The sequence below is a fragment of the Montipora foliosa genome, unplaced genomic scaffold, assembly GCF_036669935.1.
Source record: "Montipora foliosa isolate CH-2021 unplaced genomic scaffold, ASM3666993v2 scaffold_404, whole genome shotgun sequence".
In the NCBI taxonomy this organism is placed as follows: Eukaryota; Metazoa; Cnidaria; class Anthozoa; order Scleractinia; family Acroporidae; genus Montipora; species Montipora foliosa.
In genome coordinates this window covers 37,501-57,500 of record NW_027179706.1, presented here as the reverse complement: position 1 = coordinate 57,500, position 20,000 = coordinate 37,501, and the positions used below count along the sequence as shown (strand labels likewise).

Genomic DNA, 20,000 nt, shown 5'->3' with positions numbered 1-20,000 from the left:
AGCTTCCATCTCCAATTTTCTTAGTTCGCGTTCTTGTCGCCTAGTTTCTCTCTCTTCGTCTTCTCTTCTTTTATCTTCTTCAAGTAATCGACGCCTCTCTTCTTTTTCTTCTTCAAACCGCCTACGCTTTTCTTCTCTTTCTTCCTCCAAAAGTCTTCGTTTTTCTTGTTTTTCTTCCTCTTCCCTTCTTCGTTCTTCTTCAAACTGTCTGCGTTTCTCTACAAACTCGAGCAGCTTTGCTCCTTCCAATCCAAATTCTTTTCCCATCTGCAAAAGCTTTTCCATTTCCATAGCAGAATTTCACAGCAAAAACACAATATACTCTCTTTGTACAGTTCTTCTTACTCTTTTTGTAACTCCCTCTTGAATTGTCCTTTCCTGGTTTCTGTAGTCAGCAAACAAATGAATTCCTCTCCCGGACAGGCCCCCAATGTTACGAGTTCGTATGTTTTGAGGAAAGTTAGCTTGCAGACTAAACTGAACGCAGGGTTGTCGGAACAACAACAAGAAGATTTATTCCAAAGTGAACGTAGTTTCCACGAAGTAAAACTCTGAACAACACGTATTCGACAAACTTACACGGCCTCCGCCAACTTGAATGCACACAGCTTCCGTCACACTTGAATAAACACGGCTAACGCCAACTCTCTTCGCTTGTGAAAAACTAGTTAGAAAAACACTCCGCTTGGACTCGTCTACTTATATACTCTGACAATAAACTTCTAGAACTTTCTAAATTAGTAATCACTCTAATTATAGAAAGATTACAAAACACACCGATTTAGAAACGCTTACGTACAAACCTAAATATAAACAAACTACGAACTCTCGCGAAGCTTCTAGACAGTAACGCTAGTCACGCAATGCTATTTTTCGTAACAAAGAGATACCGGTTGCAGTGAAATTGTGGTCAAGAAGGACCTTGTTGCCGAGGATCAGTTCACAGGAGACTTTAACGTCATGTTGCTTATTGAAAACACAACGAGGAAGGTGCCTATAGCAAGAATTTATGTTGATACGCCTTATCTTAAGGGTCATGTAGAAGCGCAGTGCCTTTCAGATCCAATCTACGACCTAATTATTGGTAATGTACGTAATACAAAGGACCCACAGAATCCAGATTCCAGGTGGCAAGAGGCTTGTGCAGTAACTACCCGAAGTCAAGCCAAGAAAATGGAGAACGCACGACCTTAAAGGTGCCTAGTACTCGTGAAAGCCATATTGTAGATAGAGAGAAGCTCAAGCAGATGCAGCGAGAAGATGAGAGTCTGCGTAAGTACTGGGATCGAGACGGTGTGCTAGTGGAGGGTCAGGCGAAGATTTCATTTGAAGAAAAATCTGGAATACTGTACCGCCTGTACAAGCACCCTTACGTGAATGGTGGTAAACCGCTTAAAGAAGTAGTTATGGTACCTGAGAAGTTGAGACGCCCCATAATGGAAGTAGCTCACGGATGGATCATGGGCGGTTACATGGGCATCAAGAAAACAACAGACAAGATCCAGAGGGCATTTTATTGGCCTGGAATTCAAGGTGACATAACCCGATTTTGCAAGGCCTGTGACGTTTGTCAGAAGACCGTCAGTAAGGGATCAGTGCCGAAGGTACCGTTGGAGAAGATGCCACTGATTGATAAACCCTTTAAGAGAGTGACAATAGATCTTGTTGGTCCTATCAGTTCCCCGAATCAAGGAGGACACAGATATATTTTGACACTGGTAGATTTTTCGACTCGCTACCCTGAGGTTGTGCCAATAAAGAACATTGACACACAGATTGTAGCAAGAAATTGGTAGATATCTTCAGCCGTCTAGGAGTACCCGAAGAAATCCTGAGTGATCTGGGTACGCAGTTTGTTTCTGACTGCATGAGAGAAGTCACCCGACTACTAAGCATTAAACAGCTTACAACAACACCCTATCACCCGATGTGTAACGGTTTGACGGAGAAGTTCAACGGAACGATGAAGTCTATGCTGAAGAAACTGTGTAGTGAGCAGCCGCAAGACAGTGGCATTGCTATATAAACCGCTCTTGTTCGTTTATCGTGAAGTTCCCCACTAAGAGTCCACTGATTTTTCACCGTTCGAGCTGCTATATGGAAGAGCTGCTAGAGGACCAATGGCTATACTCAAACAGCTGTGGACGAAAGAAGTTGACGAGCCTGAGGTAAAGAACAGTTACCAATACGTTTTCCAGTTACGAGAGAAGTTAGTAGATACCCTTAAACTCGCCCATAGTGAATTGGAGAAAGCCCAGCAGAAAGAAAAGCACTATTACGACCACAAATCTAAAGTTAGGATGTTCGAGTCAGGTGAGAAAGTGCTTGTACTGCTACCTACCGACCATAACAAGCTACTTATGCAGTGGAAGGGCCCCTTTGAAGTTAGTTCTTTAGTAGGTCTCAATGACTACAAAGTGAAAGTAAAAGGCAAAGAGAAAGTTTACCACGCTAACCTTCTTAAAAAGTACTTTGTACTCCACTTTTGGTGGAGTAGGCGCTACGTGTATAGACGATGCTGTCGACTGTGGAGTTAAAGCTGACGATGCAGAGGGAGAAAAAGTTGATTTTTTAGAGCTTGGTGGATATGTAGCCAAGGAATCGATCGAGGATGTTAAAACCGGACCAAATCTGACGGATGAGCAACGGAATGAATTTACGGATCTGGCTAAACAGTTCACGAATTTGTTTACTGAAGCACCAGGTGCAACAGATCTCGTTCAGCAACATATTATACTCATTGCAGACGAGCCGGTTAGATCAAGACCTCACCCAGTACCTTATAGCATCACAGAATCACTGAGAAAAGATATTGCCGGCATGATCAAAATGGGAGTTATTAGAGAGTCCAGTTCTCCGTATGCGTCACTTGTGGTAGTAGTGCTGAAAAAAGACAACGCAAATCGCGTGTGCGTTGATTATCGGAAATTAAACAAACTAACTGTATTTGATCCCGAGCCTATGCCAACTGCTGAACATTTGTTTCGGAAGCTTAGTGGAGACAAGTTGTACTCAAAAATTGACTTTAGCAAGGGATATTGACAGATAACAATACCAGAGGAGGACATACAGAAAACGGCGTTCGTAACACCTGACAGGACCTACGAGTTCTTGAAGATGCCGTTTGGAATGATCAACTCGGCAGCAACACTGAAGCGTGCAATGAAGAAGTTGCTAGAAAATCTACTTGATGTCGATTTCTACTGGGATGATATATTGGTTCACATCCGTACGTGGGAGGAACATATTAGAGCCCTAAGAGAGCTACTTTCGCGCCTTGTAAAGCGGGGTTGACTATTAGACCTACTAAGTGCCTATTCGGAGTAAACAGTGTGGATTTCCTAGGCCATCGACTGGAGCAAGAAGTGATTGGTTTACATCAGGATAACGTGCAGAAAATTAAAGATACCCCAAGGCCAAGTACAAAGAAACAGGTGCAATCATTTATGGGTCTAGCAGGATACTACATAGATTTCATCCCCAACTTTGCAGCGATCGCAGTGCCCTTATCTGATCTCACATGGAAAGGCCAACCCAATAAACTTGAGTGGGGTGAAGCACATGAGAAAGCCTACCGAACAATCAAGTCTTACCTAACAAGTGAGCCTATTCTACGACTCCCCGATCCAGCTAAACCCTATTTCTTAAGGACGGACGCCTCCAACAGTGGAAACGGTGCAGTATTAATGCAGAAACATTATGAGAAGTTGTTTCCCGTTTGCTACGCAAGCAAGAAATTGACAAGTGCAGAAACGAACTACTCCACAATTGAGAAATAATGCCTAGAGATTGTATGGAGTATCAAGAGATTTCATCTTTATTTGTACGGAGTTTCTTTTGTTCTTCAGACGGACCATGAACCCTTAAAGTACACGAGAAGTGTTAAGTTCGCCAACGGACGTCTTATGCGTTGGGCTATGTTTTTGCAAGTTAATCATTCACAGTTGAAGCCATTAAGAGGAATAAGTTTATTGACATTGAACTGCCCCGTATTTGGCAATTTTTCTTGTTACTGAGTTGCCGTATGGCAATCCCAGTCGGAAAATGGGTAGATTATTTTTTTATTGTTTTTTTCCGTGTCGGTAAACGTCTTGCCTGTCACTCCCCTGGTAAGTGGTGTCTTTGTGCATAGAGCCCTCTGCGCGTATTTTCTTAAGATCGAGAGGGTAGTGGAAATGCGTAGATTTCTCTGGTGGACACAGGAGAATCATTAACTTAGCCTGCAATGGCGTTGAAAGTCATGTAACGCGAATGGTGTTTTAGTGGATCTTTGAATAAAATATACCCTTATGAAGCTCAATAATGGAATATCAGTTGGATAAACTAGACAGGCGGTGAAAACCAACACCTGGAATCTCAAAAGCGACGAGTAATGGACTTCGACAACAATCAATCGCCCGTCGAGCCGAAATGAAAGTGAGCTGTATTTCTAAAATAATATTTAACCAAGTGTGCTGTTATGTAGAACACTGAGACCAAATGGAAAATTCTCTGGTAACTTATGGGTTCAACAAAGACAGAGAACGAATCGAACACCTTAAGTGGATCTGTGATCAACTCTGCACAGTCTTCAGGTAAAAAAAATAATTGGAAATGTAACAGCCAAGAATTATTTGAAAGAAAGCTTGTCGTGTATTTTGTGCTTCATTATTTAAGGAAAGGGTTCTTCATGGAAACGGTTTGATCCTGAAATTTAGTTTGTTGCTATATTGCGCATATTTGACACGATTGAGTTTCTTCTCTTCACCCACGTAATGAAATAGAAGGGGTTTTTGCCTCTAATAGCAAATATGTTGTTTGTTTCAAAAAATTGTTCGCTGGAAAAGGTGGCCTTTATGAATTCATCATGTTTTATGATATGTGATATGCGAGCTTAAGTGGATAGTTTTTTTATGGCAATAGTAAAGCATTTTCTTGTCAAAATGAGGTTAGCGTCTTCTGGTGTGTTAACTGAATTAAATCGTGAGTTTGTATTTGCCGTCTGCCGCGTAACCTTGATTTCTACTCTCAAAATTACCTCCAGAACCTACTTTTTGCGTAGAATAAGCTTTTAGAATGATGTTCTTGTTTTGCATAAAGCAAGCTAACAAAATATGTACCTTGCTGAGTTCGCATTTGTTAGAGTTCATAGTATTTTCGGTGCGATGCTTCTGTTTAATCAGGGGTACATTGTTTTGGTCTCCCATCCAAACACTAACCCCGCTGAACCCCTAGGGATTAACTTCAGTGAACTTTGGTATTACAAAGCTGTCAGATGCTCAGAGGGCACGTCTAAACTTGTGATGAAAAGAAGTTGCGCGGGAACTCAAAAATTATCAACATGTCAGCCCAGAAGCCAATGTTTCTCGCTTCTGTTTTATTTGTTATTTTTCAGAGACCGGAATGCTGTAGTTCAATACCACACAATTCAGTGCCTTCTGATTTTCTCTAACACGTACCACAGGCAACCCAGTGTATGCTTCACGGAAGCATCTCGTTTAGGATAAATTTAGGAAATTTCTTCTGAGAGGGGGTTATGTTACGAAAAACAGCATTGCGTAACTAGCGTTATTTTCTAGAAGCTTCCCGAGAGTTCGTATGTTTATATTTGGGCTCGTGCGTAAACGTTTCCAAATCGGTGTGTCTTAAAATCTTTCTATAATTAGATTGTTTACCCTTTTAGAAAGTTCTAGAATCTCATTGTGAAAGTAGATAATCAAGCGAGTCTGAGCGATGTTTTTAACTAGTTTTCACAAGCGAAGAGAGTTGGCGTTAGCCGTGTTTAGTCAAGTGTGACAGAAGCAATGTTTATTCAAGTTGGCGGAGGCCGTGTAAGTTTATCGAGTACGTGCTGTTTAGAGATTTACTTCGTGGGAACTACGTTCATTTTGGAATGAAACTTCTTGTTGTTGTTCGGACAACCCTGCGTTCAGTTTAGTTTGCAAGCTACCCATCCTCAAGAACATTCGAACGCGTAACAGCAATGACGAGCAATAATTATTATCAAAATCAAAATGACAGTTCTGTCAAGGTATACAGTGATATGCTCCCCAACACAGGGTTTTTTTGTTTGAGCAATCCACCCCTCATCTCTTATTAATCTGATTTGAGTTGTTCATTAATTTTTTTGTTTGTTTTCCTTAACAAACAAATTTGGCTCTATTGAGAGCCTTCTCAATGGCCCTCTTTGGTAAATGTATGGATATTTTCTGGAATCACACAATGCAAAACAAAAGCCTTCAAAACGCAGGTCTCTACCAAAACATGACACTGTGTTCCCTTGATTCATAAAGCAATACTCAGGCTGTAAGTCATCTCAAAATTATTAAATTATGGATAAATGGTAATGTAATAAAAATGTGATTTGTTCATTTTGAAGACTCCAAACGATGTCATGTATTAAAAACTCAATTTAACGGTTCCCTTGAATTAAATTGGCAATTTGAACATATACCCATAAAACGTCTGAAAAGGTGAGACTGCAAGAAAACAAGGTTACCAAAATAATCATATCACCTAACCAAAGAAATTAGAAGACTGACAGGTACATGTAAAAGTCATATGTAGCTTCTGGTTGGCCAAAGCTTTCCTTAAAAGCCCTAATGTTTTCCTTTTTTTTTGTAATTCTGCATGAAATAACATGAGATGTGGGACACCGGCTCACAGTCTTGGCGATGTGTACCTCACCCCCATCAACAAACAGTACTGTACTGTATTACATAATTACTAAAATTTTCAACTTTGACACTATTAGACTTATAATGTGTGAAGAAACAGAAGGTTTTAATTAATGTAATGTTTACCGTTTGTTTTTCAAAACTTATAAAGAAGATGGCCACTTATTTTGATTCAAATGTTTTATTTCTGCAGTTGGTACTCACAATAATTATAAAAATGACACTTATAAATAAATTTACTCTGAGATTTTTGTATTGAAATGTAAAACTTTGCTTGATGAATAAGCTCTTATCACAAACCCTTTCAAGGAATGGGCTCATTAAGTTCAGTGGCGTAACAATTCACTCGCAGTGCTTTTGTTACACGTTCCACTGCCACTGGCCATGGTCGTTCACTTCAGATCCCTTCGTCGAGTGTTCTACAAAAGAAAACTTAGAATTTGTAGCGACCAGAAGGACTAACACTAAACGGACCGGTTGATAACTGCCAATATCTTCTCTACAGCTCTTCGCCTTACACTGACAAATATTGAGAGCTGCCATAACTTGCTTCCACTTCACCGTGCAAAGAGCTGTCAAGGTGTAATATTTTTCTCTCAAGCTCCCTCAAGACCTTTACTTCGCTGGACGCTTCAAGTTCTAGAAGAAAACTTTCACGGAACAAATATCTGGGCTGCTTGTGTTTCTTGTGTTTTTCTTCTTCTTGTGCTGTTCCACCACAGTAAGAAAGGCGTTTCTAAAACGAGGGTATGGGTAAGACTAAGGGTGAGGGTAAGGGCAAGGATACGAATACATAAAGTATCGTAAACATCCATAAAAGCTAACCTTAGGCCTAATTAGGCCTAAACAAAAGTTTTGAGGCCTAAGGTTAGCTTTTATGCATGTTTAGGATACTTTCTGTATTCGTAGTGTAGCAGTGTGGCCAAGTGGTAAGGGCGCTTGCCTTGAGATCCGGAGATCCCGGGTTCAAGACCCGCTCTGACCACTCGCTGAATTTGTTCCTGGTAGTCCCTGGTTCAACTTCCCAGCTGCACTTGTTAATCACTCTTAACAGTTGTTGTTGTTGTTGTTGTATTCTGTTGTTTCTTTGATTGCGTCATTGGCCCTGAAAAGCCCCTATGGGGAGTGGTCAATTAAGTATGTAAGTATGTGTATCCTTACCTTTACCCTCACCCTTGGTGTTACCCTTACCAGCGTCCTAGAAACGGTGCAGTAAGAAGCAGAAGTATCACATTCTGAGGGAACGTTTTCGCTCGACGGCTGAACACCACAAAGCTTACGCTTTCTCTATTACTTTGCGGTATGGAATTACCTGAAACATTTTGCGAAATTCCTGAGGACTTTTTCCCGGTACTCTTTTCAATATTGATTCCGAAGTCTAGACGCCTGTATTCCACTTGAGAAAGCCACAATTAAATATTCAACAACGCCATTTCACAATGTCATGTTGGCACGCTCCAGTGATTTGTTATGACGTCGTGCTCAACACTTGCGCACGTCTCGGGAAACCGACTTCCGTTTACTATAAATAAGTTTAGTGATAAGGGCATATCCCGGCCAACGCCCCTACTCTGCCTCTATGTCCCTCATTTTCTCTTGACCGTCCGTACGTCCACTCCTCCATGTCTGCCAATGTGACCAATATCACGCTGGTTTACAGCACACATCTTTGATATGGCAATTCCATGTTATGGTCAATTGACAGCTGTCAAACAAGGTATTCGCTGACCAGTGTCTCGTGACCATATCGCGGGCTCGGTTCTAGCTCATCGAGGTTAGCTGTTTTTTTGAAGTTGACTGTTGACCGACAGAGCGCAAAAACCGCTGATTGGCTGGAGAATAATGACGTAAAATGGCTTTTTTTCGCGTAACTGCGCCTGCGCAAACTCTAAAGATTCGAAGTGATCGAGACGATCGAGACAGTGAGCGATCGAAGTGGAGAATAACACTCTAGCATTTGTCAAATTTTGTGGAAAGTTAGACGACTCATACCCTGGGTGCCTGAGGAATTTTTTTTCAAGGTCGGAGAAAACACTCTGCGATTCCAAATCAACGGTCGAGGACACACGATTGATTACTTCGCAAGTCTGCATGTCAAGTAGCAATGCGTCCTCTTGTATCATTTTGTTGGTTTTGGCTACTGTAAATTTTCTTGACATGGGGTGTTGGTCTGCCCCCAGATTATTTAAAAATCTTACAGAAACCAGCGAACTGGCAACGAAATTCTTCTTTGTTCTCGGGAACTACAGGAGCAACTCGGTCTTGATGGACGAAAGGTTTTTGCTTTTGAAAATAAGTTTGGCTGGCCGTTGTATGTTATTGAGGACTGTAACGCGGTCATACAACTTTGATCGTATAAAATCGTCCACTGGGTTTCTTGCTGTAGGTGAACTGTGAGTGAACTTCAGCCACAAAGTTGAATTTTCTTAACACCTGGGATTTACAATTTCCACGTCACGTAACCTTGACTGTTAAATGCCATCGATCTGTGCGAGGTTTTTGTTGCTGTTCCTCGCAAATATTTTTGCAGAAACCATTCCAGGAAATCTGCAGCAAAGCGTCTTCCACTCAGTGTTTGGCAATATTGTCCTGATCAGTTGTGGAACAGCCCAGAAAAGTACATTACTTTAACAGAGTAACCATGTTGGTCAACTTTTTCATATTTCTAAGTTTGCAAAACGGCTACAAAAACACATGTGCAGCAAAGCTTTGGAAGCATGCAAACACTTCAGGTACATTACATAATAATAATAATAATAATAATAATAATAATAATAATAATAATAATAATAATAATAATAATAATATAATAATAGCCTTACAGCTTTAGTTAGATGCGTACCCCTGACTGAAAGTTGTTTAACACTAAAAATTAGTATGAACACCAAATAATAATTATTAACAATTATTGTTTCGCCGAAGGTAAGGTGAATATCGGTTAATGAAAACCGAGATGAACTTGAGGTTTTTATTCACCAACGTTCCTAAAGTCTGAGGGAATATCGGAAACAATAATTTAAATTTGCCTGACAATAGAAGCGACTCAATTTCTTAGTAAATGATGCCATCATGCAAATCGCCTATTACATAGTTGATTATTTGAATAATACACATTTTCTTTAAAACAATTAATTTATTCGTCTGTCACCTAAACAAAACAGCTTGTGGCTATTTTGAAAAAACCGCCTCGGTGATTATCACGTAATAATAATCATCTCAATGACAAGCAATCAGTGCAGAGAACTTTCAGTAATTATACTAATAAGCATATAATTCCTATAGCACAAGACAATAATGAACAATAATATTATAATTCCATGAGTGCATGTTGATATGAGATCAACAACTCAATCAAATCCATTCATTATTGTTTTATTAAATTTTCATTTGATTCTTAACACTTGGACATATTTAAAGGCAATCAGTTTCCAGCGTGGTAACACTTGGCGCAATCAGTTTCCATATTATGTCATACTGTATAAGAGCTGTTAACTGAGAGTAAGTGAACCAATCAGAAAGCGAAAAACACAGTATCCGTGGTTCAAAATTTCATAATGTAAGGTATTATCTTTCCCCTTGTGCTTACTGTGTCATTATTCACTTTCTGTGTAATGGTTTTATCATTGTTTTTGTTTGTAGGAAATGGTAGCCATACCTGATTTATGAAGAAACTGAAGTTGTGCAGTAGTACAGCAACTTACTTTTACTCTCTGCAGATTAGCTTTCTTGGTTCACGGAAAACCCTTTGCATTATTGTAAATACATTCTTAACACTTGGACATAGTTTCCAGCGTGGTAACACTTGGCGCAATCAGTTTCCATATTATGTCATACTGTATAAGAGCTGTTAACTGAGAGTGAGTGAACCAATCAGAGAGCGAAAAACACAGTATCCGTGGTTCAAAATTTCATAATGTAAGGTATTATCTTTCCCCTTGTGCTTACTGTGTCATTATTCACTTTCTGTGTAATGGTTTTATCATTGTTTTTGTTTGTAGGAAATGGTAGCCATACCTGATTTATGAAGAAACTGAAGTTGTGCAGTATTACAGCAACCTACTTTTACTCTCTGCAGATTAGCATGCTCTCATTGGTTACTTCAAGGCCACATGACATCTAACAAAAACACTTTTGTCGTTCAAAAGTCTCTGAGCGGGCAACAGTGCAAAATCTATGACGTCAGAGGGTAACAGTGCACTGTTGCCTGCAAATATTGATCGACGACCACCGTTGCTGTTCCCATTGCACGTTTTCCTATTTGTGCTATATAACAAATCACTTAATGACTGGTCTCTCAGGAAACAGTTCATTTTGTTTCCCTCGTCTGCGCCTCAGGGGAATATTGAAATTTTTAGGGAAACGAAATGAACTGTTTCCCTCGGGACCAGTCATTAAGTGTTTACTGTTGGAATAATAGCAAAATTATTGACCTTGGGTGTTTGGTGACACAGCTACATTGTAAAGCATAACCATTATGAAAATGATATCTGTTTTACCTTATTATAGTGACCTAACTTTTTGGTGTGGTTTTACTCACAGGTCTTAGAATAGGCCAAAAGCAATTTGAGAAATTCATGGGGTTGTGCATCGTGTTCAATGCAGTTTGTTCTGTGCATGTAAATAGTAATATGAAATGAAACATGTTTAGTGGCACTCAATATAATGCTAAGCAGTGTACTGCTGTCAGTGGTGTGCGTGTCTTGGTGAAGGGGGGGGGGGGGGGGCGGGGGGGGGGGTTAGTACTGCAAAGGCATTGGCATGTCATTGTTGTAATGAGCTAAACCCAAATACTTAACTTCATGTTTTTTTGTGAAAGTTTTTGTTTTCGTTCTCGATTTTTCTCTGCTTAATATCCAGCTCCTGCTTTTGATCCTTGAGGGTTTTCTACCTGTATGACTATTTCTGTGTAACTTAGTGCTTCAGTTCTCTTGGCAGATTTTTGGCACTGACAAAGAAGGGGGCGTAGAATCTATATCGAGGGGTAGGGGAAATTCAATTCAGGGCCGATTATTATTGCAACTATTGTAATGTTATTGCATCACTCACCTTCATTGGTGAAATGTATTCATCCATGTGGCAAATTCTGTAGTCTTTGTGAGCCAGTAGCGAGTGAATAAAAATTTTCTAGTGTGGTGAACCGTTTTGCTGGCATCAACAGCCAAAAAAAGCGCTTTGCACATTGAACTAGAGCACCTTTGCTGACATTCTCAGTCTCTAAACGGAAAAAGCAGCTTATTTTGTTGAATAAACTTAACTCGCCCTTTGCAAAGAGTCCCATAAACTTGAAAAAGCACACAATCCCCCGGTAGTCAGATGCGACAGATGACATATTTTATTTTTAGTTACACAGAACATAGCAATGAACGTTGTTAAAGGGAAGAAAATAACAGGGTTTGTTGTCAATATTTGCCGCTGTTTAATATAACAGACAGCCGCTCTGTCGCCTTGGCTTATAAAGCGAGAAAACTTACATTGTATGAACAATGTCGACAAGATATTAACTCGAAGTTAAAAACATACATGTACGCTATATGCATTTCAGGACAACTTACGACCCCAAAACCACACAAACTATATCGAGTGGCGTGAAAGTATAAGGCACTGGACTTCGCTTTTCTGTGTAAAACCAGTTACAACTGTGAAGACGAACACTAGCGGTAAAAAAACCTGCTTCTCTTCAAACTTCGATTTGAAAAAGTCTCTCTTGGTGTATGAAATCGGAATTCCACCTTTAAACACCTCTCAAAAATTTTCATATCAACGAAAAAAAAGTCATATTTGATATGTTTCGCGAAAATAATTTACCTCCAACATATCTCTGTTCTGAGCTTAAAGAGTAACCGACCACCTTAAGAAACGCAAAACTCTAAACAACGAACGTCAAATGAAGCTTCGAAGCTCTTCAAAAACTCTATTGCTTTAGGCGAACTGGTTTTGGTCCGATCTCTTCCCTGACGGCTCTGAAGCATCGTTGAATGATGGCAGATTCAGATCATCTTTTTGCAAATTTTCTCAGAGAAACGTCAGCGGCGTGACAGCCTCCACAATGACGTGGTGGATTTTGATTTGTCGCCCGCCATTTTGAAAATGGAATGGCGGCAACACAAGTGTGATTCTAGTGGGCATGTCTAGCGGTTTTTGCGCTCTGTCCTGTTGACCAGGTACTGGTTTTCGATTGGATTGCAGGCTCAAACCAGTTTAACTCACCTAAACATAGACGAGGCTTGATTTATCACGCGCTTACTGTGGCTCGACCCGGCTACACGGCCATACTATGTCAACTAAAGCTTAACAGTCAACGCTTTTCGTGCTCAGGTGGAAAACAGTTTGGAAAATATTTTCTCTCTGCATTTTTTTCTGGTTTTAATCCAGTTTGACACAATGTCATAGACCACTTTCATAAATGGCGACCACTTTTCCATTCTTTTGTCTTTATGTTAATTAGACCTACTCCCCTCATTTTGAAACAAATGTTCTTTTGAATTTTTTTCGTCGTAGCGAGGCTAGTTAGGCTTATTAGCATTAAAACAAAAGAATATTTTATTTGGCCGCCATTATGAAAGAGGTCTATGATAGCTGTGGTCCACACTGGTGGCTATGCAGTTATTCAAGTCCAGCATCGGAGAGATATAAACTTAAGGCTGTGTGTTTATTTTTAATTTGTTTAGAGCTGCTTTTTTCTCTGTATTGCAATTTTCGGCATATCCTTAGAAGCTCTGATAAGGTTGCATGATGCCTGGGAGAACTGCTTTTTTCTCTCTATTGCGAATTTTTGGCAATCTTTAGAAGCTCAAATAAGGTTGCACGATGCCTGGGAGAACTATGACTAGAACAGAAACGAAAAAAGAGAGAAAGAGAAGGAGAACGACAAAACAGAATACCAGTAATAGCTCAAACTTGGTGGAACAAGTTACTCCACAAATTATTTTCTTGGGCACTAAACAGTTGTCATTTTTACGGATACCTTATTTTAAGTGGATGCGTATTTTTAATGGTGCATGTTAGAAAAAATCAAACATTTTCAAATTTTAGCTGCACAGCCCAAAAACGGATTTTGATCAATTTTTTTTTCAGATGTACCCTATTATGTCTCTAAATGCACTGTAAAGTTTTTTAAGTCGTGTGTTTTTATTTTGGAGAAAATGCGAATTTAAGAGTTAGTGTCGAAATCACCATTAATTCCGCAGCAAAATAGAGAAGGCTGCGGTAGTGTATAATTTTAAGCAAAAAGTGATGAATGTAACCTTGAAAACTGATGTGTCGATGTAGAAATTGAGAGTACAATGAGAGTAAGCAAGCACGCAGTTCAGGTCTGGGTACGACTTCCATGCTTATTTCCTGCGAAAGAAATTCGTGGGAAGGATGGGTATGACTATCCTAAAACTCGATATAAGTCAAACTTAACACCAATTTATTCTTACAGCACTACTGGTCTGCTGTTATGTTCCTTCAGGCCAAAGCTATTGGTTTATAGGCGGTGCGTCTAAAACCGCACATCAACCAAACTTTACCGGAAAATCACTAAATGTCACGTGAACTCGTGTAACATTGGGTTTGAAGGAATACGGAATGCGGTTCCCAGCTGCACGGGAAAGTTTTTTATGGCACAGATATTCAGTTTGTGATACTATGAGTTTACCAGGAAAAGGTTGAGCCAATTTGGCCATAAAAAGAGAATGTCATCATGGCTAAAGTGAACTGACGCTGGTACATGAACGCATTGAATAGTAATCGGATGTACACCAACTGTTGGCTGACATTATTGATGTGATTTGTGGTAAAATTGGAGGTTCTAAACAACAGCAAAGTCATAAACAGGTAGGAAGTATTGTAACAGTTGCAATTTTTGCCGTAAACAAGTTGAAACAAGAACTTCTAAGTGACTCGATGAATATGCAAATTAGGACGTTTGATGTCGAAAGGTCAAAAACACATGAACTTGGTGACTTGTTTATACGCAGCGCGTATACAATTGCCCAAAGAAATTTTTATATCACTTGAAAGCTGATCACTTAGAGAGTTAACGGTGTAAATATCGTTAGCTTTTGAGCTTTATCGCATGTTGAAAAACGATGCGGTTTCAGGGGTACCTTCAGTCAAGTAAAACCAGACGTCTTGAAGTTGAAATTATTTCGGGTGCTAGCCGTGATTCAAATTTTTAAAAAACCACTTAAACCAGATATCGAGATACCACAGAAGAGCTTTTAGGAGGTTTCGAGCTGATACGAATTGGTTTTGGTAGCGAAACTTTACAGCAAAGTAAGCGCTAATTTCTGCGGAAAAAAATGATGATTTCGACACGAACTCTTAAATTCGCATTTTCTCCAAAATAAAAATACACATGGCTTAAGAAACTATACAGTGCATTTAGAGACATAATAGGCTACATCTGGACAAAATTTGAGGAAAATCCATTTTCGAGCTGTGGCCACCTTTTGTTCGATTTTTGTGGACATGCAATTCTTAAAAAGTGGTTTAATTGGTTTTTCCTTTGTTCAAAAATGAAACTCAAATTTTTATTTTCAACTGGAATTAAATAAAAATTATCTGTACTCTTTTGGACGTAAAGAAATAGTTGATTTGTTTGTTTGTTTTGCTCTAAAATAACAACACTTTACAAACAACAACACTTTATTAACAGGTTACCATTTACATGGAGTCATTTCCGCCCGCAAATACCAGGTGGGAGAATTTTTGAGGAGGTAAACAAAGGCACCGTATGCACTCTGGGTTCAGAAAAAATGCGTCAACCGAAGGACACGGCTTTGCAGCTCTAAGATTTTTTGTAGATGGGATTTAGCAGCTTGACCCCAAGAAGCCAAACCATAAGACAGGTAGGGTAGTATCAAAGAGCGATAAATACTTAATAAAGAAGTAAAAGGGACGAGGTGCCTAAGACGTGCAATAACTCCAATAATTCTACTTATTTTTGGTGCGACATAGTCAATGTGGTGTTTCCAGCTCAAATGATTGTCCAGTAAGAAACCTAGATATTTAACATAATCCTTACATTAAAGGGAAGTAAAACAGAGATTATTATTATCAAACATTTGAATATCGACCGGTTGGTCCATCTTACGTTGGTAAAGACGAAAAATAACAAAGTTTGACTTTTTAGCGAGCAAACGTGCAAGTGCTTTTCGATGTACCTCGACTATAACAAGAAAAAATTGCCTTTATGTTATAAACACGTAATGGCAATGAGGTCTCTTAAAATTACGGATAAATAACGCCAGCTTGTGTTTTGAAAAGTTTGTTTAACGCTCCTACAGTTAATTTGTTGGAGTGGATCTTGTTGGAAGTTTGTCCTTTCTTGGTTGCATTGCCGTATTTTGCCGATTCTTGTCCAAGCCAAGCTGGCATATTTCAATGATTTACCGCAAAATGTGAATGATCTCGTTTCCAGAGGTAAAGTGGAAAAAACAGAACATCAGTAAAACTCTTTTTTGACCTTGAACTGACAAAGTTTCCTGACGGTTTCTAGTTTTAGCGCGATTCCTATTCGCCGGATATTGACAGTTGACTCTTAAATGGCTTTTTCCTTTTTCATTCGTTCGCTAAGAATGTGCTTGTTTTCTTTTAAAACTCATGCGATTCAAGAAAAAAAATCATTGCCAAACTGGTGAATTCCAAAGTAAACTTCGCTTGAAAAACCGATATCGCACTCATCGCTTCGTGATTCATGCGATATCGGGTTTTTGCATGAAATTTACCGTGGAATATCTCTAGTTAGGAAATGCATTTTTCTACGGAAGAAAGCGAAGAAAATGATTTGATTAAGTAGTAGTCGCAAACACCAAAACGCGAAAAATTCGAAAACCTTTTCTGTTCACTAACCCTACAGGCAGTAAGAATAAATAACCAGGGAGTTCCGCCTTTAGGCTTGGCTAAATGTACGTATTATTTTTGTCGGGCACCCTCACAATGACCTTGGTGTGCCTGTGGATAGGTCAGATGGTTAATGGTCATGGATTCAAGTCCTGTTGAAGCCGTGTTTTTTCAGGCTTGTTTTGCAACTAATAACTACTGATCTACAGTTGCTTCATGACTGCAAATGCTTCATTGAGAGACTGATAATGCTCTAATGAATAAAAATTACTGATAGAATTCTTATGAAAAATATATGTAATTGCTGGTAATGTGCAATGAAATTAACGTTCAAACAAGGAAAGAGCAACGCAATGACTAAGTTGCAATCCAATTCTCAGTAGACCACATAAACAAACAATGAGGTTACGGGTGATTAAAGAGCTGATGTTAAAGCGAGTGACACTAACGGAAGCAGACGAGAAATTAAATCTACCTGGTACAAAGGATTTTAAGATTGATGAGGACAATGAAGATCATGGAGGTAATGATCTTGGTAATTAGTATAATGTTGATGAAGGTGAAATTTGTAACAATTAGACCCGTGGACCTTGAGGGCGAGGGGTCTAATTGTTTTAGTATCACCCAACTAGTTGAACAGAAAAAGGCGATAATAAAGTTAGCAAATGCAAGTTAAAAAAGTATTTATTTGGGAATAAAGCGAAAGAAAGCGTCACGCTTTTCGCTACTCGAGGACTATTAATACTAGTCCTCTAGTAGCGTAGCTTATCAAAATGCAGGATTTGCATTAGTCCACCAAAAGCTGATATTTATGATGATGAGGAGGATTAACTTGATTCATGGTGGTAATCAGAAAAAATAATTATGACTAAGGCAAATTCTATTCTTAGGTATTTAGGGTGTTCTTGACGCTTACAGTACTGATATCCTGTATTATTAAAAAGAAAAAAAAAAAAGAAAAAATAACGAAAGAAATGACTGAGGTAGGTGCCTCACATTGCCTCATACGGCCCTGTGATTATGTTGTTGTTCTTGTTGATAATAATGATTTGTAGCATATTGATGGCTTTCTAAGCATTGAAGAACTCACCATTGACGTAAACTGTGTAGAATCGAGTGTAACGTTCTCCTCGACACTCATATGTTCCCCCATCAGCCAGTTGAACATTTTTTATTCTCAAAGTGACACCTTTTACCTCAATTCTCCCGTTTGAATTGAGTTCACTAGTAGTGGTGCCAATTTCATACCATTTAACCTTCCCATTCTGGTTTTCCTTTTCTAAGGAACATTGCACGGTTTCAGTGCTACCAAGATTCGAACTAAGGCTTTTCTTTTCCAGAACTTCCACGTTGTCTAGAACAAAATTATTGTATGGAAGAAATTACTTTCCAAAATTTCTCATCGGTGTTTGCAAGTCTTAATTCGTAGTAAATATTTTTCAATTTAAAGATTCAGTCTTGTAATTACATCTATTTGCAAACACGTTTTATTCTTCTATAACTGTTACCTATAAAATTCCTCTATTTCAACCATAATCAGTTTCTGCTAGTTTTTATTTATTTCATCATTTTTTCCATTATCCATGCAGAGTTCAATTTTGGGTAGTAATAGTGAACTCGAAAGCTGCTTTGCTACTACGACCAGTACACACATACACTGTAGCTACGTCCTTGCGTTTTCTCGCAATTTCCATCGTTTAGTTAGATAAAAAATGTGCAACTAGAAAGGTTATTGTTGTTGTTGTTCCAAATAGAGTTAAAAGATTGAAATTGAAGTTTGTTTGGAATTGACTGTACAGAATATTTAGCTTACCCCACAAATGTTAAACAATACAATGATGAGGATGATCAAGTTAAAAAACTGTCTCTAGTCACAACCTTCTGTTTGTCAGGAATAGATTAAATACACAGTCTTGGTGAAAAGTGACTACTTACTTGGTACGCACAGAGCTTGAGCCCCGATGTCTTCCGGACACTTGTGCTCTCCATCTAAACGATTACATTGGGCTAAAACGGATTCCTGTCCAGTACAAGCTATATCTGACATTACAACGGGTATATCTTCATCAGTGGTATTCATTCCAGTCATGAATTCGGCCAGGACACCTCTAAAGCCAAGTTGTTTACAAACAACTTTGGCATCATTGATATCCCATTTAGTGCGACAGATCTTGCCCCACCTTCTGCGGTAAAAAACTTCTACTCTTCCACCATACTTAGCTTTCGCCCCACTTAGGCGCACAGGAACTGAAAGAATGACACATTAGTGAAAGCAATGCTTGGTTCTAATTGTCCTCTACGTTTCATTTTTGCAACAAACCATTGTTTTCTGTTCATTGTCCATTCCTCAATATCTACAGTTTATCTCTGTTTGACTAAAACTTTGAACAGGATAGGCGGTGCTAAAATCCTTAATTTAATAATGTAACAAGGATAATGTTTTAAGAGGAAGCCCACTCATTGAGACTGTTCCAGTTGGGCCTTCATTTCTTTAAAAAACAGGGTTTCAGAATCATCAGTCCCAAAGACGGTGACGTGTGGTCTAGAGATTTGGGCGCTGGACTTAAATAAGTCCTGCTCTGCAGCAAAGCTAAGTGTGACATTTTTTCTCGTTCAACCCAACTGCACCTTAGTGGCCATGCTTCCAATAATTAGTGCCTTGCCTTTTTTACCAGCAGTTAGTCATTTCTTATACAGCGAGCTACAGGTTATTATAAACTAACAAATAGGGTTTTAAGTTGACTTCCTGTGTTAGAACTATGCGATGGTATACGGATAAGACTGAGATTTTCTTTCTTCATACTATTGTACCTGAACACCGGATTTGCGTGTTAATGAACCCACAACTTTGAATGATTGATGAACAGGAATGAGAAGTGATGTTCACCAAGCTTGTATTTCCTCTTTTCCAAATGTCTGTAAAATTGTCGTTACTGTTGTTGTAGCCATTTACTTGGCAGGCAAGAATTGCTTCATTATTATTCCAATGTGCGGTACAAAGCGCTTTCCAGGCGTTGTTCTTTAGAAATTGCATCACTCCAGTAGATGGACTGCCCTCTGTTTGAAAACGTACGGGAAATTCTAATAAAGGAAATTGCAGGGCTAGTGAATAACTGGCAATTTCGCAATTGTTAGCTGGGTTATAATTGACTAATATTAAATGTATTTGTGTTGACCCCGGTAAATTAATGGAGATATGATGACACCTCCTTGTATCCTTTTTTTGAAAGGCAGTGTTGACTGGCCACCTATTTCTTATATCCAATAGGACATGTGCAAGAGGTACGAGGATCGCCAAGCTTTCTCCATCAGATCAACTGAAGAAATCAAATGTATCAAATGCCAGGATGCTGGACAGTTCAGCGGAATTTGTTTGAAGAAAGCTGGCAAAAAAAAAGTCACAAAGGGAGAATGAACATTCTGTAAATTACAAAAGGACAAGCTGACGAGTAAGAAGGTGTTAGCCAGTATTTGAGGAGCTGTTAGCAAACAATTGAAACTCAAACAGCTTTGATT

The 20,000-nt window shown here is 39.1% G+C and overlaps 1 protein-coding gene across 1 annotated transcript in view; it reads right to left on the bottom strand.

Annotated features, from left to right (window-relative positions):
- The window catches only part of LOC137988046 (immunoglobulin superfamily member 10-like), a 49,430-nt gene that overhangs the window by 13,794 nt on the left and 15,636 nt on the right, over positions 1 to 20,000 (bottom strand). The window contains exons 3-5 of the mRNA XM_068834110.1: positions 19,296 to 19,565; positions 18,420 to 18,731; positions 17,575 to 17,838 (exon numbers count right to left, since the gene is read on the bottom strand). Coding sequence (XP_068690211.1) covers positions 17,575 to 17,838; positions 18,420 to 18,731; positions 19,296 to 19,565 — 846 coding nt within the window. The remainder of the gene's footprint in view (positions 1 to 17,574; positions 17,839 to 18,419; positions 18,732 to 19,295; positions 19,566 to 20,000) is intronic.